We start from the raw sequence: 22,118 nt of genomic DNA on the forward strand, positions 1-22,118 counted from the left end.
GAAGAAGAAGAAGAAGAAGAAGAAGAAGAAGAAGAAGAAGAAGAAGAAGAAGAAGAAGAAGAAGAAGAAGAAGAAGAAGAAGAAGAAGAAGAAGAAGAAGAAGAAATAAAAAATAAAAAATAGTATAAAATAGTCGATGTAGTCGCACACGGTCAGCGGGAGCCAGCGTATCCAAATTGATGCCGAGCATCGAGCAGACGTGGCAAATTTTTGAAAGTAACTGATTTAGTCTTTGCTCTTTAATAGGAATATTTTTTCTTTCATTCGATCTACTGCTAATTTTGTTTGAAAACGTTATCTTAAATTACAGACGATGAAGCATATTTCTCCTCAGCTGTGTCTGGCTGAATGAAGTTATGATGGTTCCCGCTAACATAGGTCTTTTTGTGGTTTAAATTAACTAAGTGGTACAAACGTTATATCCTCGTTGGGAACATCAATGCTAATTTTATCAGTGCATTAGACTGTTGAAAAAGAACGAATAATAAAGGCTTTTATTTCAGTATTTCGTTACAGAATTCACACAACGCTAACTCGACACTTGTATACGGAGCAACACGGGGAAAAAAACATCTCTGCATTCCCTTGCAGAAACGTTCCGCTTGTTTTTCTTTTCTTTTTTTAGCGATGGAATGCAACATTGAATGAGCATTTCTGTACTTCCGGGTCAGCGTCAGTACGTGGGAGATTGCTTCAATGGCTTGAAACTTCTTGCCATCAAGAAATAAACCTCTCAGTGTTTTTTTTATGTCGTAACATTTTGCCAATTTCAAAGTTACACTCAATTGCACTCTCACGGGCGCTCCACCTTTGATGCGTTTACCCGGAATTACATAAACGTGCATTAAAAATGTTTGCAAAACTTTGCGGTATGGAGAGGGAACATCGTCTGACTTTAAAGTCACTGTCCGGAGTTTTGATCATTTCTGTTTGTAATCAAACAGTTTCTGTTTGTAAACAAACCATTCAAAACGGACGGTTCAACCCATACGAGCTCAACGTTCACGCCCCTTGCCTCTGACCGGCCGCGAGTGAGTGACGAGGTATCTTGCAAATGGTCACATTATTGATCCGTGACTGTGCACCGGCGATCACCGACAGGGATAATAGTTCAAAACGACTTAACCTAGCGTGGCGCTAAATCAGCAAGCTAACATTTTCTTTTCTGTTTGGAACTTACCTGTCGAATAGTAAGCAGGCCAGCAAGGAGCTTCAGAACTCGGAAGCGGGTGAATGCCAAGCCAAGAGTTATTCTCGTTTTCGACCGTGCATTACCCGCTGCACTTTTTGTTGTGGTATACAGTGGTACCTCGGACTTTGAACATACATTCGTTCCTGCGAAATCTGCAGTGAGTGTACTACACGTGGAGCACGTGCTCCGCGTCTCTGCCAGTCAGAGTCTTTTATCCTGGACCTGGAGAGTAGCTTATAATGTTTGTTTTGTTCGCTGCTGCTGCTGTTGCACTTAAATTACTACTCATTATTTGTGTTATTTTGGTTGTTGTTGATTGAAGTTTAAATTTAGTTGCTTATTTATTGTTTTAGCCTTTTTCACTTCAATAAAATAATCAAAAATAATTTTCTTTGCGTGATAATTGTTGCTATCTGCAGTCATTAGAGTGTAATACTTAGTTCACCAAGTCATTCATCAACATGTATGCTAAACTTGTCGTAAATATTTAAAAGAAAAGCTAAAGTTAAAAGAGCCGTTTGAGAGCCAAAAAGAGCCGTCTCTTTTCACTGAGCCGATCCAAATGAACCGGATCACCCAAAAGAGCCGAAAATCCCATCACTAACAGGAAATTGATTTGTGTTTCACTGGATACGCTAGCGGTGAAAAGGGGCTTTTAGGGTTCTTCTTTCTTTTCTGGCTGACTGGGCACGTGAAGTAGGCCTAAAGGGTTCTTTGTTATTACTTCATTTATTAATTGTGGTTAGAGTAATTGTGCAACTTAACAGTATGAATTGTTTTTACTTTGCACAATAAACTACAATAACACTGTAATGCATTAATCCATTGAAATGGTTCCTGACAGCACACACATAGGTATTGGAGTGGCTTTCTACAGGCCAGTAGCTCTGTTTTAAAGCATGAATGCACTAAATAGTGCAGTATAGAAAATTGTCAGTGTTATATATGAAACATTGTATACACCTACCCTTTTCTCCTTATCATTCAATAGTTGTTCCTGTCCATACTGCTGAAGTAACAACGCTAAATGGAAGCAAGGATTGTTTCAAAGTCCACTTTTAGAAGACGGACACAAAGAGACCTCGAGAGAACGCTACAGGAAATTCGTGATAGCAGCAACAGGTATTTGGCTGCCAATTCTGAGAATTGCACTAGACAAACAGTGATGAAGGACTTTTGTAATGAAAACTTTTTTGGGTGGGAGGGACAAATCAACAAATATTGACATGGACACCAACATTTCTCAACATGATATGAATGCTAACACTTGACTCTGGATGCAGGCATTTATAATCTTCCATTGTGTAGTAGCTCATATCTCTAAGAATATTCTGTCTTTCATCAATCAGACTCAATCAACTTGTCTAACAGTGTCAGAAGTTACGTACAAGAAAGAACATAGACCTCCAGCATAGAGGAGGTTTTGTTGTCGTGTCTTTATGGAAATGGCTAAAATGTAGTTCAGTGTCATTTAATGGGCTGTGGGCAGTCTGGTTTATGAAGACCAATCTTTGTTGATTCATATGTACATCTGTCAAGCCAGCATTAAAAAATGTATATTGTGGGTTTTTTCCCTTTCTCCATTTGCAGGTTGGTTTACTTGGTCCAGTCTTTGGATGAGCAGGAGGATGGGTTTGTGGTGCCAGAGTCTCGGTACAGCAACAGTTCAACACACTGGCCACCATATAAAAATGATGATAAAATCAGCAGAGGTATGAAATTAGAAGAGCATCCAAGCCGGTCAAAACATGATGTCAGGAATCAAAAGACACGTGGTAAATGTTTTGTATTTATAATGTGGCCTTTAACTCATTTGCTCCCCAAAACGTATAAATATGTTTTATTTTAAATATTGCCATGCTACCTAAGACGTATTTCTAAGTTTTTTATGCGAGAGCATACTTTGATGCAGCCTCTGAACTGGAGAGAATGCTCGAAGCACTGGTAGTTATTACAAAAACGGCCAGCTGGTGGCAGCAGAGTATGAGAGATCAACCAGGGTCATCTCGCAAAACGCTATTTTCCCCACTGTTTTAAACAGATTTGTGAATAATGATAAAACTTAGCTATACAGTATTCTAATGCTAATTGCTGCAAAACGGAAATGGATAGAAATATACTTTTTTTTTCTAATGAAAGAAGAGACTCTAATCTTTCTTTTGGTAGGTTCCATGTTTTTTTATAGCAATAGAACACAATATTCTGTGGGCTTTGCAAAATCAATCAGAATCCAGTAAAACAGCCCAGAGCGAAGGGGGTTGCTTCAGTGAACATGGCTGGGAGTGAATGAGTTAAGTACAAATTAGACTTTTGTTGTCATTACATATATATATATTTTTTTTTTATTTATTTATTTTTTTTACCAGATGTTCATTTCCTAAAACTGTTTATTTTAGATCATAATTGGTCAGCGTGGCAGGTGCTGGATTCTTATCATGCTGAGGAGGTGGCGGGAACACAACGGCCGAAAAGAAAACGTAAAGCCATGTATGTCCCAATTGCAATGAGATTTTACTGTTAAAATTACACATTTTCTTTGATGGTAATGGATATTACTTTTGTATGAATAGCCACTGCTTAGGTGATACAGATTCCGAAAGTGATCAGGACCTACATGAAAGCAACCAGACCAACTCAACAAGATGTTCTAGGAAATCTTCAACAAAAGTGTCAACTCCTTGCCAACCATTTCGGGAGGCGGAACCATCTCTTTCCCAACCACCAGTGTCCTCTCCACAGGCACATTGTCCAAGTCCAAGGTAAATTGAATAAAAAGCTTGTATTGTTCTGTCACAAAAGTAGAGAACGAGATTTTTTTTTTCCAATTGATTGAGTGGTCTCTTTTTTCCATCATCAACCTGGTCCGCCATCATCACGCATGCCGTTGCCTCATCGTCTGCCAAGATTGTGCCCACTGTCACCTCCCCGTCACTCATCATCTTGGACTTCACAAACTGAATTCTTCAGGCCATCTTTTAAAGTGGGGCTATCGGGAGAAGATGAGATACCGTGCTCTGGTAAGTATATATGACTGAACTTCCTTACCACACTGTTCGTCACAAGTGTTTTTCTTGTTTTTGTTTTTTAAATGAACGTTACGTAACATCTACCAGTTGCAGATCTAGGATTGCTCTTAAGATCATCTTTTTTTGTGCATATTATTTAGTCCCGAAGGTATGTGTAACCCTAAAAGCCCGTAATGATGATGATGTGATGCTTTTTGTCAGCTGGTGAATTTTACCTGCTCTCAATGACTGAAGACATGAAGCGCCAGCTTGATAACGTGCAGCACCAGCTGACGCAGCTAACTGATGTGGTCAATAACCTGAGTGGCGGCAAGACGGTGGATGACCAATGCTCCACGGAAGAACCTGAAGACATTCAGTTTCCTTTGGGGTCACTGGAGCAGGTAGAACACCTGGAGGATTGGCTGAAAAATAAAGACAACTCCTCAAAGAAAAATAACTTGGTATGACCTTTTTGTCCTGGCATTTTAACAACAATCAAATGGTTATTCTCTACACTCTTTCAAGACATTATAATGGCTAAAATTACTGTCTTAATTGTTTTCCATTTCCCTAGATTTATGCCCTGAGTGCCATTGGTGGGCAGGACGTCAAGCATGTTACATGGAACATCCTATCACATGTTTTTAGTGACTGTGTGGCGAAGAAAATCTGTTGGAAGGGAGTAAATGGGAAGATGGCATTCAGCCAGATGGTATCGAAAACAATGATTACACGTGAGTACAGACTGCATAAATGTGTTTAAAAAATGATTAACAAAAATATGTTGTATGTGCCCCCACTAGTTTAAACATAGCGTTCTGATTATTATTAGGGTTGAGGTAACCACCAATCACAGTTCAGCTTGCAGACATCACATGACCAAACTCAGAAAACAGGGGAGCCGTGATTATTTGTTTCAAAATGGCCGCTCCCTAAGATGGATAAAAACGGATGGTTTCGCTGCTTAATTAATTTTCCAAACGCATGCGTTTAGACAAGTGGGAATGCATAGAACATACAATATTACCATCAAGAATCTTTCTGCGTAGTGATGAGCAGATAAAGCCTTTTGAACACTCAAAGCTTTCCATCAAATTGGTTCACAAAAAGGTTCTGCACGTGAGACTTCATGTGCCCTACCCCCCCTCGGTGGCCCAAATTAAAACTGTCATTTGAACTACTTTTTTTACCTTTTTGCTGCCTTGCAACAGTGTTGTTTTAGGAGCAATTACACATGCTTTAGTTGCAAATTTGTATTTTTATTTATTTATCTGTAATTGAGTATTATTTGTTTTGTGTATTATTACTTGGGGTATTGTTTTTATTAGTTTTTTAAAATGCTTTTTAAAAAAAAAAAAATTTAAATGCTGAAGTTGCTGAACTGTACGTTTGTTAAAAAAAGAGTAACATATTTGACTTGTGTGTTACACTCATGCATTAATAAGTTCATTAATATTGTGTGGGTAATGTTATGTTGTGAAAATTAGTAATCCTGTAGGATATATAATAACAAAAACTAATAATGAGGCATTGATTGCATGTAAACTGAGGTCATGGGGACTGTGCTTATGGATACTGAAGTGATGGGGATTGTATTTATGAGTACTGATAGTTGTTATGATAGATAAATGGTTAACAAATCTGATTGTCGTACTTTAATAGCGCACAACAAGCAATGCAAATGACTTGAATTTTCAAAGTAATGCGTCATTCCATTAGTGTTGCCAAACCAAGGATGACTCTTTTTTTTTTTAAGCAGCCGGCAAAAAAAAAAAAGCGTGTTACGGGCAAATTTGCAACGCTCAAAACATCCACTGAGTAGACTTCCTCTTTGAATGATAATGTAATGATAATGTTTTGTTTATAGGTGCTGTACGCCAATGTCATGTTGCAAAGGAAGCAACAGAAATGGAAATCAACAAACATGTGATCAGGTGGTTCAACTTGGCAAATGACCGAGGAGGTGGTCGTCGGAACCGTGAACTCAGCAGGTAGCACTTGATGAAGCTGATATTTCAATCAAGTTGTACATATGAAATATTATAACGCATATTTTATGACATTGCCATGATTTTCTGGTACGGTGTTGCAGTTAAAATAAATTGTTTTCTTTTTATTCAACAGTTTGTAATTTCAAATGTTTTTCCCCCCTTCTTCTCCCTAGGTCTACAGAACACAACCAATGGCAGCCTGATGACTGACATGAACAGACGCGCAACAATTAATTGGCAACTAATCAGTTTTAAATTGAATCAATTATTATTTGCGATAATTGATTAATCATTTACATATATTTTTCTGACATGTTACCGACCATATAAGTAGCTGAATCAATATATGGTGGCAATTTGAAGTTATGCCCTGGATTTGAATAGAAATTAAAACTGTTTTTGTTTTTGTTTTTTAAATGGCTTTAAAGCTGCTCAAGGCATCAACAAATTGGCGTTCAAATCGCTACTGCTACATGTGGCCAAAAAATGAAACCGTACACTCCCTTCTTCACCTACGTACTTGCGCGCATATCCGCAGACAGAGGGCAAGACATTTGAATTGAAATTTGAATTCCGAATTCAGTTTGAAAACTACTGACCAGAGGCTTGCAAGAGTACCCATTGTCAACAACGGTCAATTAAAAAAAGTATATTGTAAAGATATTTTTGGGGCAAATTCTTCCATAGAGAAGTTTAAAAGCAACTTGTTTTTCAGTTTTTTTCCACTGTACAATGCTGTCATTTTAAATAAATGTAACTTTAAGTTAAAATAAATAAAGATTCATTGTCATTGTGTAACAAAGAAGCACAGTACCTTGAAATGTACAAATGACTAATTTTCAATACTAAAGATCCAGATCTGGACCACAATCCAGGATAGAATTTTAGGGAATTGCATGTGGGCTAGATATAGTTTTGGCCCGCAGTCATTCCGTATCTGCCAAGCTAATCCGCTTAACATGAGGCCCATTATTTCAAAAGATATTGAGCCAGATCATGGTTTTTTTTTTGTGTGTTGTGGCAAATTTGGGTTGTATTTTGAGCACATCTGGCTCAAATCCCGACCCAGTTATATTTTGCTGTTTAGTTTGTAAAGTACAGTATGTGTGCAACCTAATTAGTGCTAGATTATTATCAGTATGTTCAATGGTTCATGAGGTTGTTATCAGTGGCATGAATAGTTATTGGCAGTTGTTAATTTAGAACCCTCGGCATGTTGAACACTTTATTCTTGATTTTTTTTTCCATTGTCAAGTACTAAAGGGCCTTTAACTTCCACACCTTTTGATGCCCACAATGAAGCTGTGAATAAGCATTATCCTTATTTCTTCACCATTATCTTATTTTCACAAGTTTTGGGAAATGCTGGACTAAACTGGGAACTTGGATTGTGTTTAGCTCCATGTCTTGTGGAAATGTGTGTTGGTATGACCAAAAAAAAAAAGAAAGTCATTGGATCTTTGTATCCTTGAATTTTGAGGAAAGGAAAATTAAATATAACTTTAAAATAAATTAGTACATGAGAAGTAAAAATAATAATATGATGATAGCAATTCAAAAAAAGTGCCTGTTTCTGTTTCTGCGTGGGTTGACCTCTTAGGGGCAGTGTGGTGCCGTGCATTGGTGGAACACACACACTTATAATGAGATCAAATTAATTATAACTCGACGCGATTGCACAATCTTCTTCTTTTCCTTTCGGCTTTTCCCTTCAGGTGTCACCAGAGCAAATCAGTTGCCTCCATCTAAGCCTGCCCTCTGCATTCTCTGCTCTCACACCAACTACCTTCATGTCCTCTTTAACTACATCCATAAACCTCCTCTTTGGTCTTCCTCTAGACCTTCTGCCTGTCATTTGGAAACTCAGCATCATTCTGCCAATATACTCACCATCTCTCCTCTGGACATGTCCAAACCATCTCAGTCTGGCCTCTCTGACTTTATCTTCAAATCCTCTAACATATGCTGTGCCTCTGATGTACTCATTCCTGATTCAATCCATCCTGGTCACTCCCAAAGAGTACCTCAGCATCTTCATCTCTGCCACCTCCAGCTCTGCGTCCTGTCTTTTCCTCAGTGGCACTGTCTCCAGATCAGACAACATTGCTGGTCTCACCACAGTTTTATAAACCTTTTCTTTTAGTTTAGCTGAAACTCTTCTATCACACATCACACCTGACACTTTTCTCCACCCGTTCCAGCCTGCCTGCACACGTTTCTTCACCTATTTTCCACACTCTCCATTGCTCTGGAATGTTGACCCTAAATACTTAAACTCCTCCACCTTCTTGGTCTCTTCTCTCTGTAACCTCAATCTTCCACTTGGGTCCCTCCCATTCACACACAGATACTCCGTCTTGCTAGGGCTAACCTTCATTCCCCTCCTTTCCAGGGCAAACATCCACACCTCTAGCTTCTCCTCCACCTGTTCCCTGCTCTCAATACAGAACACAATGTCCTCTGCAAACATCATAGTCCATGGAGATTCCTGTCTAACCTCATCTGTCATCCTGTCCATTACCATAGCAAACAAGAAGGGGCTCAGAGCTGATCCCTGATGTAGTCCCACCTCCACTTTGAACACCTACGTCACACCTCACCACTGTCTTACACTACTCATACATGTCCTGCACCACTTGAACACACTTCTCTGCTACTCCGGACTTCCTCATACAAAACAACAGTTCCTCTCCTGTCGTAAGCTTTCTCCAGATCTACAAAGACACAATACAGCTCCTTCTGACCTTCTCTGTACTTCTCTATCAACATCCTCAAAGCAAATTCTGCATATGTAGTACTCTTCTTCTTCTTTTTTTGGGCATGAAACCATACTGCTGCTCACAAATGTTCAGTCTAGCTTCAACTACTCTTTCCCATAGCTTCATTGTGTGGCTCATTAGCTTTATTCCTCTGTAGTTGCCACAAGTAGTTCCTCTGTAGTTGCACATCTCCCTTGTTCTTAAAAATGGGCACCAGCACACTTCTCCTCCATTCCTCAGGTATCTTCTCACTATCTAAGATCCTGTTGAACAACCCAGTCAGAAATTCTACTGCTACCTCTCCTAGACACTTCCATACCTCCACAGGCATATCATCAGGACCAAGTGCCTTTCCACACTGTATCCTCTTCAATGCCCTTCTCACTTCATCCTTACTAATCTTTGCTACTTCCTGGTCCACAACAGTCACCTCTTCTACTCTTTGTTCTCTCTCATTTCCCTTATTCATCAACTCTTCAAAGTACTCTTTCCATCTTCCCATCACACTACTGGCATCTGTCAAGTGTCAAAACACTTCCATCCCTATCCTTTATTACCCTAACGTGTTGCACGTCCTTTCCATCTCTGTCTTTTTGCCTTGTTAACCTGTATAGATCAGTCACTCCCTCCGTACTGTCCAACCAAGCATACAAGTCATTGTAAGCCCCTTGTTTGGCCTTTGCCACTTCTACTTTCACCCTACGCTGCATTTCCCCGTCCTCCTGTTTACTTTCTTCAGTCCTCTCAGTGTCCCACTTCTTCTTAGCTAACCTCTTTCTCTGGATCCACTTCTGCACCTCCTCATTTCACCAAGTCTCCTTATCTCCTTTCCTTTCAGATGACACACCAATGACTACCCTACCTGTCTCCCTGATCACATTTGCTGTAGTTGTCCAGTCATCTGGAAGCACCCCCTGACCGTCCAGAGCTGGTCTCAACTCCTTCCTGAAAGTCTCACAACACTCTTCCTTTTTCAGCTTCCACCATTTCGTCCTCTGCTCTGCTTTTGCCGTCTTTGTCTTCCTCACAACCTGAGTCATCCTACACACTACCATCCTATGCTGTCTGGCTACACTCTCACCTACCTCTACTTTGCAGTCACTGATCTCCTTCAGATTACACCATCCACACAAGATGTAGTCTACCTGTGTACTCCTACCTCCACTCTTGTAGGTCACTCTATGTTCCTGCCTCTTCTGGAAGAAAGTATTCACGACAGCCATTTCCATTCTTTTTGCAAAGTCAACCACCATCTGTCCTTCTGCGTTCTTCACCTGGATACCAAACTTGCCCATCACCACCTCATCACCTCTGTTTCCTGCACCAACATGTCCATTGAAGTCTGCACCAGTGACAACTCTCTCACTTCTAGGGATGCTCTGCATCATTTTATCAAGGTCCAACCAAAAGTTTTCCTTCTCCTCAGCTCACATCCTACCTGTGGGGCATACCCACTAACAACATTGATCATCACACCTTCGATTCCTAGCTTTAGGCTCATCACTCTATCTGACATTCTTTTGACCTCCAGGACATATCTAACAAACTCCCCCTTCAGGATAACTCCTACTCCATTTCTCTTCCTATCTACACCATGATAGAATAACTTGAACCCTGCTCCTAAACTTCTAGTTTTGCTCCCTTTCCACCTGGTCTCCTGAACACACACAGTATGTCCACCTTCCTCTGTTTGTACTGGATACTTTCTAAAATGACAATTTATGTATCACGTGGTCACAGCAAATATGTACGTTCTTGCGAGTGGCAAAACCCACGGAGAGGTTGAGGTAAACCTCAAATGGTTTGAATGAATTAATTAAATCTTGTGAGGTGGTATGAAAAACTCGTATACACAAGGGAATTACTTTTCTACCACCATAATTTAATTTTTTAGTTTCCTGGCACCTGTAGTTTATGAACAGGACCGTGTCCTACTGATCCTCACTGCTTGATTTGACAAGCTGGCCAAGGCTGAGAGGCAGGCCGGGCGTGAACAGCGTGGCCTACCTCTTGCAGGGAAAGGGACTGAAGGGTCTGGTTTAGTGTTGAAGACCACTGGTGTTGAATGTTTTCTACCCTCATTTTTTCCCACACAGACTGGATTCATGTTTGCCTGGAGCACCTTTATTTGCCCACACTTAGCTTCCCAGCCAGCTGTCCCATGTAGTCAAAACATGGAGGTAAACCCTGGAGAAGGTCAACTAGAAGATGTGCACAATGTGTACTGTACATTTAAATAAAAATGATTTCCTACCTCCAAGGCAAGAAGGCAACATCACATTCACAACACTTTCAGTCTGATTTTCATATGACACATTTTCACAGTATTTTATTAACTGTATATTTTAAAGGTATCGTATATTTTCTGCTTAAGGTATAAATAATACACTATACTACATACCGCAATAACCTCAATAATATTGTATAAAAGTCGCCTGCAATGATATTTAATAGCCAGCAGGTGTCCTCCTTTAGCCACGGACTTTTTTTTGCAGTAATGGTGAGATGAGTGGGGATCTGAATGATTTGACCAAAAACAAATTTAAACTAAGCCCACTCTGCCTCTCGAAACACTCGCAGTCATAATAGAGTTGGGTGTCAGATTCAATTTACGAGTGCACCATATTTATGAATGAAAAAAGTGTCACTCACGCCTCATTACTGCGGTCAGATACTGAGACAGTTTCTATTCTCTGCAAGTGTACTGGTTACGTGACAGCAGAGTGAGCATTATTTAAAATTCGAAGCATTGAAATCCTTGTGTTTTTGATAAGCTTTTTTTTTTTTAAGGTTGCCAACATAACCGTGTCTTTCAGTAATGCACAATCGGCTTGACTTCGTTTTTCCACGTGGAGGCTGGCTGGCGCAGTCTGATACGCCAATCGTACTGTCAATCAACAAAAATGGCACATTCGGGTACTCTGTAAAATACGAAGTCTTGGATTTAAAATATAAATTCATCAGACACCGAGTTTAATTAAAAACAATTAATACCATCAGAAAACTTGAACGTGAAGAAATTATCATTATTAACGCTTCTATGCTATTTCACAACGAATTTTGGCATGATTTAGCTCATGGTCAAAGCATTCACAGCACTATGTGTTTGATGTAAACCTTGTTTTATACTGTCGTTCTGATAACTATAAAAATACAATTAGAAATTATTCAAAACCGTAAAAATTAACAAATATATAAATGTAGCACACATTATATCATGTAGCGTTCATGAACCCATATGTTATTACATTTCTGCGTCAAATATAATAAATCCCACAGTTCGTGAAGGCAGCAGTAGTTACATTGTGGCCCTGCAGAGCTAACGCCATCACACACAGTGGCGACGACCAGAAGAGCTGCGATTTGATGGACACAACAGCAGCAGCCTTTATTGCACTTCTGTAATTCCATCAGAACGCCAATGGAATAATAGTGCTACGGATTATTAAGTGCACTTTAAACGGGTAAGATTTATCATTTAATTTATTTCGCCTCGTGGTCGGTTACTCCAGTGAATGCATTAGCCAATGAATTACTGCAACTGTCTAGTTTTTATTTATTTTGTGTTCATTACGATAGATATACCTCTCGCCTAGCCCTTACTTTACTATAATGATGTTTTGCTGAGGTTCGTTTAAATGTGATGCACCATGTGTGTTGAGTGACAAATAAATATACACCAGTTTAGGTTTGTTCGTTGAAAGTGGGATGAACCTACCGCAAACGAAGTTAATTAGTTGTCTAGATAAAACAGTGATATTTGCCCCAAATGACCATTTAGTTTTTTTTACGATCAGGTCCGTAACGTGTTTTGCTTTTAGACTTATTTATTTATTTATTTTACGCCCGGCTCCGTTGTTTACCATGCCTCCCACCTTCAAAAACCTTCTTCAGCATCATCAGCATCCCCTATTGATGCCTAGTGGAGTCATATGAAGGACACAACCTCGCAGACAACGCACTGTTGAGGGATGCTTTTCACTTCTTCTGTATCTAGGAAAGACAAGAAAACGAGGTTAAGTTTTGATGAAAGTGAATGTCTTATACGGTTTGTTTGGGGGGGGGGGGTCTTCTGTTTTCTAGTGGATGGTTGGGAACAACTGTCTTTGCATATTTAATTGTTAAGGGTGAAAGTGTCAGAAAAGTGGTAAGAAGCACTGTCTTCAGTAGGGATGGGCATGATAATCAGTCCACTTATTGTTTTTCAGGGCATTATAATCAGTTCACTTATTGTTTTTCAGGGTTCTGTTGATTGTAATTGTGCCTTGAAGCAATTGATTTGAATGCCAATGAAAATAATAGTTTTGAATAAAATAAAATAAAAAGGTGTCCGGCAACATCCATCCTCTTCTCTCCCCTTTATTCTTCCTCTATTCAAGAAGCACATTGAATTAATTTTGTACTTTATTCACCTTTTGTTGGCTAACTTCAGTTTGTTCTCCTTGCATCAGCCTTTTAATAACTCATTCATTGCCATGTGGTTGTCTTATGCCTATCCTGGTTTTAACGTTTCGCATGTTAAAAACATGTAACCTCCCAGCATGTGTGTGTCTTTAGATGTTATCAATGAAGACTAGAAACTAGGCAGGGGATAAATTATCATTATTGTAAAGAACAATCTCACTTGGTGAAAAGTTCACATACTGTAGTACATACGTCATATGTGCTTGTTTGTTTAGATGATTGATCAGACAGTCACTATCAAGCCAATCACTGTGTTTTAAGGGGTCTACAAACCAGTTGTCATCCAACTATCTGTGCTCATTGTCCTGGCCTGAACTGAAACGTGCAGTTGGAAAAGCGTCTTCATCTTAGCTTCATGAGCTTTCAAATCATTTGGCCTCAAGTGCAGAAAACTGCCAGCAACTCTGTTAAAGCTGTAATCCTCAACTTTCTTTAACTTTATTATGTAACAACTAATCCATGTAATTCAAATTTCTCCAAAAATGTCCTAATCCTATCAGGAAATGGTTGACATGAGAGCGTAACAAATTGAAAATGAGGATATATTTTTTCGGAAATTGCACCGTGAAATTTTAATGTTATTTATTTATTCAGTTAAGTAAAAATGTCCATCCCAAAATATTGATGATAGAAAATTACTGTAATTTCATTGAGAACTTAATTTAGATTTTTGAACAACTTCCAAGAACAGTAAGGGGGGAAAACAACATTAGAAAGTCTTTGCACTCTTAAGAATGAAACTTTCTAAATGAAAATGATCTTCTTTTTTTTTTCTTTTTTTTTTTACATGTCAAAGGAAAATGTGTTTTCCCAGAAAGCTTTTGATTGATTAAGAAAATGCCAATACAAAGCATTACTACTCATAGAACACTGTAAATGTCATAAAGTAAAATAACATTTTACTAAATACATTTGGAATCTGTTCTATTCTGGGCTTTATGGCCATCTGATTTCAGTTGAGTAAAGTCTAAAATATTAGACAACAGTGGAAAAGACCCAATGGTTCAGCGTTTTATGTCATCACATTGTTAGGTCAGATGGTCTAAACTCGTGTGTCTGCGTCCTGCAGCATCTTCCAGAGGTCAGAGTTATATCGCAACAATGTTGCCCCTTGTGTTATTCCTTCACTAAATAGATCAACTCAGTCTCTTTTCTCTCTTACTGTTTATTTACTTATACAGGGGGTCTTCGGTTTATTTTTCTTACAGTAGCGACAGAACCCAAATTTTGTAACGTTCTGTGGTGTGGTCTATCACTAACCGACTGCTAACACAGTAGCAAAGTCAGAATTACAGTAAATAAATTTGAAACAATCAAATGGGGTACAGAAGTATGGTGGGAACGGAGCGTGCCTTGTGCCATTTGACGACTTTGATACGCCACTTAACAAAGTAGTTTATTGTACATACTCCTTTTGTAATCTTAAATACAGCCACTATTTGTATGAAAAGCATTTAGTACAGCAGTAACAGAACATGCCTTCTTGTGCTGCATGCAATGTATTCTTACTCACGCCATTTTTAACCACAAAACTTGGTACTTATTGGGATGAGGGTTGCAGATATCGAATATTTTGCTATTCAGATATCTAATAATATTATAATATATTATAATATAAAACAGCAGTCTGGTCTGTTAAAAAACGATCAGCATAAACTGCAACTGCAAGTGTGCCGAGTCATCTTTGCCTATAAAAGTGCCTTTAAAAAGAAGTCCGACAGATCTTGCCAGCCTGTATGGGGCACTTAGTGGCTAGCTGCTAGCCACTAGCCACTAGCCACTACCACTTGGAACAGGTGCCACATTTCACAATGTCAGTGTATTATTTTTTTGTATGTCCTTAATTAACAATTGGACATGATTTCAGGATGATGGCAATTTAAACTATCCAACTTCCACACTCAAGAAGATGAGACAAGTCAGCTATCACACCACCACACTCTGCCACAATGCCCACAAACGAAACACATAATAATAAAAAAATAGTACAAATAAATAAAAAGTAAAAAAATATATATAAGCACAGCATGGCACAAATGTTAACGTATTACTGTATTTAGGAAGATTTTATTTTGATGTTGGCCTACTCACAACTAGCTTGACTGTCTTCCCAACCATGGACACCAAATTAACAGGTACCCGAGGCAGAAAAAAAAATCCTCAACCATTTTTTGGAATTGCGGTTCTCGGATTTCTCTGCCTTGTTTTACACCTAGGCTATATGGGACTATTGTAAACCCAGCTCCCCTGTAGTTAGTGGCCAATCGTGAGTAGGGCCCGACCGATTAATCGATTATTGGCCTTCAAACATCGGCCAAAACAATCGGCCAAAAGGGCCAAATGGTCGATTATTGCAGTTACCGAAGAAAAACAAAGTTTCTGACGCTGTGAAAGTACCCTGAATGCACCATTTTTGCTTGTGTAGCATTAGCAACTAGCAAGTGTGTAGCGTATGTTATTCTGTTGTCCCTAAGTGTCGTTTAAACTGTTTAATGACACCGCAGTTGGAGTTAACTGTAAAACTAAACACACAACGTTAAGTATTACACCCACTGTATATTTAAATACAAAACACACTTTGTTTTTAAAACATCGCTAGCCTAGCGCTAATGCTAAAAGCAAAGGGAGGATCCCATTCAAATGCTAACTGGAAGTTATACATACCCACAGATGAGATAACACTACGCAAAGGCACAAATTCTTCCCAATGTGTGAAAAACAAGTTATTTTATTAGAATTCAATCGCAACTTTCTTCTGTACTCACTTTAAGTGTGTACGCCATGGATGCACGGCACCACACTGCCTCTAAGAGGCCACAACGCACAGGAACAGTCAGTATTTGTTCAGTTTTTTTCAGTTGCTATTATTTTAGTTTATTCTATTCTTATTTCCGCGGGAATTTTTCTAGTTTCACTTTCTTATTGTTTTATTTTGTCATTGTCCTTTCAAGTTACATTGAAAGTTGATATGTCAAGGATTCAAACACTTTCTTTTCTCAAAATTCAATGATGCAAACAGCCAAGGATTTTCTTTTTGTCTTAACACACATTCCCACATGACGTGGCACGAAATACAATCCCAGGTTAGCCCAGTAAGTCCCAAGACTTGTGAAAATAACACAAGATAAAAATGTATAAAAGAAAAGGTTGATACTTTACAGCAGTTGTAATTTTGTAAGAATGGTTTTATTATTGACACATACATCTATACATGTATACTTCATTAATTTTTTGATAAGTTCATACTATGGACTTGTCATACAAAGCAGAAAACCTTAAAAGCAAAAGTTTGTGTGTAAGTGACACCCATTGAAAAGGAATTGGCTAGGGGGGTAATTCTATGCATTATATATATTTTCAAATAATCAACAGATTATTCGGTAATCGGTATTCTTCTCTCTCCAAAAATCGGTATTGGCATCGGCCGCAAAAAAAGCATATTGTTCGGGCCCTAATTGTGATATACAATATTATCAGTGAAATGCACAGATAACAGTTTAGCAGGGACGTATGCTGACGTGTGAGTGTAGAGCTACAGATGTGATATTAATTTTATGTGTGAAATGAATTGAGTAATTATCTCCAAGGGCCTGCGAGCAGCATTGGGATCTAAATCAATGCAGTCTGACATTCTGTTCTTGCTTTGATCTTGCGTTGATAAGATAACCATGACATCATTGCTCTTTTTGGCTCAACTTTCAAATTCTATGAATTCTGTTTAAAAAAATCCCCACTTCCAAACAAGCTACAATTGTTGTTCTTTGATTTAGTTGATCAATTGATGTAATTTTAGTGACATACGGTGAGCTTCATGGTGGTGGGTGAGATACCCCAAAATAAATAGCTTCTAATTATTATTTGGCCCAAAAAAATAACTATGCTTATTTAGTGGTGAGGAAGTGGCGTGAGTATATTTGCACTGCACATCCCATTTGTTAACTTCTTCATTTCAATAGACAAAACCATTATAATTATACAAAAAATAAGTTTTTGAGTATTGTTTTTAATGTTATTATTAGGGGTGGGAATCTTTGAATGTCTCACGATTCGATTAAATTCAGATTTTTGGGTCTGTGATTGGATTCAGAATCGATTTTCGATTAAGAGCGATTTTTTGATTCAAAATGATTTGATTGACAATGATTTTTGCTTCAATCTATAGATGTGCAAGGAATTGTAATGATCTACTCCAGTCTGACTCGCTAATGCTAATTAGCGCGCTACTCGCGGCACTTTTTATTTTTAAGAACGGCTCCACGTTTAAAAAAAACTTTTATTGGAATAAACCTACCTAACCTAATCTTTCTACTCTCTAATGTGGCTACAACTTAACAGTGTATTAGACCGTGTGGAACCACACTGCCTCTAAGTGGCCAAACCGGGTAAAACATGAAAAAGCGCTCCAAAAAAAAAACACACACAGAGAAAGGCAAGACAGTATAAAATAATTTAAATAAAATCGATTTTGGGACATTTAAAATCGATTCTGAATAGTACTAAAGGAGAATCGATTTTTTGGGCACACCCCTAGTTATTAATATTATTATAAAATAGAATATTATTTATGTAAATGAAGTCCATGTTCCACCCCGTTCACAAAAATCTCTGTCATTTTCTTGTAGAATTCCTTGTTTTGACTGAAGTCAAATAAAAAAAATACAATCCTTGCAGATGACTAGTTCTAGTTTAGAAAGCCGAACATAAAGAGTTTGAGGTGATAACTTTCCTTGTGAAGCTTCATCTGAACTTCTATTTGAATATAATTTCACTATTGAAATTGAGGAGCTTACTTTTTATTTCACGATGCCATCAGTGGGAGTCTATTGACACTCAGCATGGACGTGATAAAAGATGAGTGTTTTTTAGAGGCTTTGACACCACACAGTGGATGTTTTCGCATCTAGTGAGGAAATGAAGGTTGAAAGTGATACAGTTCCATGGTTGGTAGCTTGACAGCCCTTGTAGATGCCCATCTTGGACTGCGTCTTCACAGGAATTCAATTAGCGAGAATTGTTTGTCAAGGCTCCGAGGCAGCAGCGGATCAGGCAGATCATATCACGCAGATCGCGTCACCTGGCTGCAATCCTTGATCAAGCCACTGCTTCCACTTGCCAGCGCGCTCCCGTTATGCGTGCTGCCGTTAAATCTGCAAAGTCTGTTATTGGTGGTTGAAACCAAGTTGTGGTTTAATTTCCTCAGAAAAGAATCACAGTTGCTCATTTACATCTGGAGCGCAGGCATGGCGCTGTGGCTTTCTCTCATATATCCTGGTCGAGGTTTTCCATTTTTAATCTAGATCATTTTCTTTTTTAATCTTTCAATTCCAGTCTGCTCTTAAGTCCTTTTAGCACCTAGTCAGGGGTTCAATAGTGCGCTGATGTGCACTGGTCTATTTAAATTCTGAACACTGAATAAATCGAAATCTTTAATGCTTCTAACCACCTCCAAGATGGAAAGTTTATACTGCAGCTGAAGCAGAGGTTGGGAATTGGGGGTTCTTATAACAGGTTTTAACCACAGGCGGGTGTGTGGAGCAGTTGTGCAGAGCCGTGGTATGATGTGCTATTTGTTTGGGAGGCAGTTACGTGTATTAAACTCCCAATTTTTTCTTTTCAAAGTGCTTTTCCCAAGTGTCTCAATAACTGTGACCTGCTTTCATCAAAATACCCCAAGGATACGAATTATAGTACAATTTATCTGGCTGAGTTTTGTTATACATTTTGTTTACATGCCTAATGCAAAGGATCTACTGCTCAGTGCTCACCAATGTTAAATCTGGATTTCGCTACCATGATAACCAGGGGTGGAGCGTGGTGGTTGCGCTACAGTACTATTCAATTCATAGATTGTATTTTCACTAATGGAGGCTGTACATACCGGGTAATCACCAAGTACCAGAATGACACTTGTCTATTAGTGCATTTGGCACATACAGCATGTAATATTGGCAAGCACAAATACGCTCCTTCCCTACATCAAAACATCTGCCATTTACCTAAAAATTGCAGTTATTAGTCAATTCATGGCTACTGAAGAAGATCTAAAACAATAACAGACTCCAGCAACCCTAATTAAACATTTCTGAGAACACTGAGGAGTGTCTGGAGTGATGATAGATGTCTTGGGCTCCCAACACACATTAATGTTAAGGATCAGGCTTAAATTAGAAGTCAAACCCCTTTTTTTTGTGACAATAATACGTTCTATGAAGGCCCACTGGTCTAAATATGGTATTCTGTTTTATGTTGCGTTAGTGGAATATGAGTTAAGCAGCAAAATCCAACTGTTTTTATCAATATCAGGGGGCGGCCATTTTGCCACTTGCTGTCGAGTAAAGATAACCCCAATGTTGCTCAGGTCTCAGGTAACAACCAATCACAGCTCAGCTTCAGGAAACAGATGAGCTGTGATTGGTCGTTGCCTGAGCCCTGAGCAACATTGATGTCATCTACAGTCGACAGCAAGTGGCAAAATGGCCGCCACCTGAGATGGATAAAAACGGCAGGATTTTGCTGCTTAACTCATATTCCACAAATGTAATATTAATAAGAATACCATATTTCGAGTAGTGGGGCGGCTGTCATGAATTTTTGGGGGGTTGACGTCATGTTTCGACTAGTGAGGTCACATATAACATTATTGTCAAGAAATGTTTAAGGTTGACTTCCACTTTAAAGCTGCTCAATGCAGAAAATCAAATTTTGAATCGCTTCTGTCATGCGTGGCAGAAAAATGAAACCGCATGCTCCCTGTTTCACATCCACAATGCGTGCATGACCTCACATCCGCAGACACAGGGTGGGAAATTCGAACCCGAATCCAGTCTGAAAACTAGTGGCCAGAGGCTTGCAGGAGTACCCATTGTGAAGAGTTTAAGCGTTAATCTGCTAATTAGAAGACGTTTGAGTCATAATTAACAAAATAAAAAGGCTATTGTTAAGATAATTTTTGGACAAATTTCTACATTGAGCAGCTTTAAAAGTAAGGTTAAAGTAGAAATACTTTTGGTGCAGCCATATATATTAATGGAATATTTTCTCTCTCCTTCATACAATTGATTTAAAATAAAACAACCAAGTTGTGATTGGATTCATCAAGACAGTGGCAAGATCTCTACGCTAATTCCAAACTGGTGTTGCGAAAATTAATGATAGAAGTCTACACTTCAATCCCATGTTGATTGTTTTATTCCACATCCATTGGCGTGGGTTGGGCTATACTGTAAAGGAAAAATCAGAAAAACTGTCACTATCCCAATGCCCAAAAATCCAAATACTTCTCGGCTTCTAGCTGTAGTTACTGTACATTGTTAGCATTAGGGCTTCCACAAGCGGTTATTTTGTGAGGCGACGAGTCACCAATTTCAGTAGGCACTTTTGAGAGAAAAACGAAGTCTCAAATAAATACATAAATAAATGACTCGACTCGGCTATTAAATTGATTCTTGATCATTTTGATCGTTCACGTTGACTAGTTGACTAATCTTGGCAGCCCTAGTTAGCATACCATGATAGCGTGCCATATGATAGATTTGACAAAAAATAAAAGAATAACATTTCAAAAAGTTCAATATTTTAACACAAAATAATTTGACGTTTTTATTTAAACTCAAATGGATAGCATTTATAGTGACTTGGAGCGCTGGAATAATCTTCCTATTTCTTTAATAGGACGAATAGCCACCATCAAAATGAAAGTTTTACCCAAAATAAACTATTTTTTCTCAATGATTCCATTTAAACCTACGGCTAACTGGTTCCAGTTGTTGGACTCAGTCGTTACAAAATTTTACTGGAATAAAAAAAAAGCAAATAATAGTCTATCTAGTCTTCAGAAAAGTAAATCCAAAGGTGGTCTAGAGGCACCAAATTGTATGTACTACTATATAGCTAACCAGCTACAATATATCATTCTATGGGCACAACCCAACAGAGATACTAACTGTTGGCTGGAACTACAACAGAAGGATTGTAATAACCTCAGACTTCTAGATTTACTCTTTATTACAACATCGATTAAGCGACACAATTGTTTAAAAAAGAAACAATGATTTCCGCCACCCTGACTGCCCGGTGGAAGGCACTAGAAATTACAAAAGCCCAAGTGGAGCCCTGCGGGCTTTCTCTCCTATGGCATAACCCCGACTTTCAACTTAACAACCAATCGTTTTGTTTAGGTGTGTGGGAGCAGAAAGGAATTACACATCTTCACCATCTTTTCTCAGATAATATGTTTATATCATATACATCCTTGCTTCAAAAATACAAAATAAAAAATGAAATTTTTTACATTATCTGCAAGTTACAAGTATGGTAACGAAACAAATTCCAACACTTCGGGGTACGCTCCAACCGCCTGTTTTAGCTAAAGATATTACCAATATTTCTCCGACAACAACAAAAAAACTCTCAAAAACATAAAAGTTATTTTCGTATACTGATAAAATGTCTTTACCCATCTCAAAATGGGAGACAGACTTGTCTATTGCTCCGGAATCTGATTTTTGGATTCAAGTTTGTGAAAACGTATTTAAAATGGCAAAACATACAAATTTACAACTTATCCAATATAAAAATATTTATATATATTACTCAATATATGATGAAGAAAATGGGATTCTCAGACTCCGACATTTGTCTCCAGTGTTTACAAAACACTACAGACACTTATTTTCATGCTTTATAGTTATGCACTCCGGTTATG

The 22,118-nt window shown here is 38.4% G+C and overlaps 2 protein-coding genes across 8 annotated transcripts in view; both read left to right on the forward strand.

Annotated features, from left to right (window-relative positions):
- Nucleotides 1-75: 75 nt before the first annotated feature.
- Nucleotides 76-6,975, forward strand: LOC144039919 (uncharacterized). Of its 4 annotated transcripts, none has more exons than XM_077553670.1 (10): nt 76-216; nt 2,184-2,314; nt 2,783-2,967; nt 3,589-3,679; nt 3,763-3,951; nt 4,097-4,209; nt 4,420-4,661; nt 4,775-4,934; nt 6,068-6,191; nt 6,365-6,975. In XM_077553670.1, exons 2-10 carry the CDS (start codon nt 2,220-2,222, stop codon nt 6,399-6,401), a joined length of 1,236 nt encoding a protein of 411 aa, XP_077409796.1. In that variant the 5' UTR covers nt 76-216; nt 2,184-2,219; the 3' UTR covers nt 6,402-6,975. The 4 variants fall into 4 exon arrangements, with proteins under 4 accessions (XP_077409796.1, XP_077409799.1, XP_077409798.1 ...); XM_077553673.1 differs by having other exon boundaries at nt 2,783-2,904; XM_077553672.1 differs by lacking the exon at nt 76-216 and adding an exon at nt 857-1,229.
- A 5,283-nt stretch (nt 6,976-12,258) lies between these two features.
- fynb (FYN proto-oncogene, Src family tyrosine kinase b) overlaps nt 12,259-22,118 on the forward strand; it is an 86,334-nt gene continuing 76,474 nt past the window's right edge. For all 4 annotated transcript variants that reach the window (XM_077552297.1, XM_077552299.1, XM_077552300.1 and 1 more), the window contains exon 1: nt 12,259-12,414. The gene's annotated coding sequence lies outside the window, so the exon portion shown is untranslated. The remainder of the gene's footprint in view (nt 12,415-22,118) is intronic.

The sequence above is a fragment of the Vanacampus margaritifer genome, chromosome 19 (assembly GCF_051991255.1).
Source record: "Vanacampus margaritifer isolate UIUO_Vmar chromosome 19, RoL_Vmar_1.0, whole genome shotgun sequence".
Lineage (NCBI taxonomy): Eukaryota > Metazoa > Chordata > Actinopteri > Syngnathiformes > Syngnathidae > Vanacampus > Vanacampus margaritifer.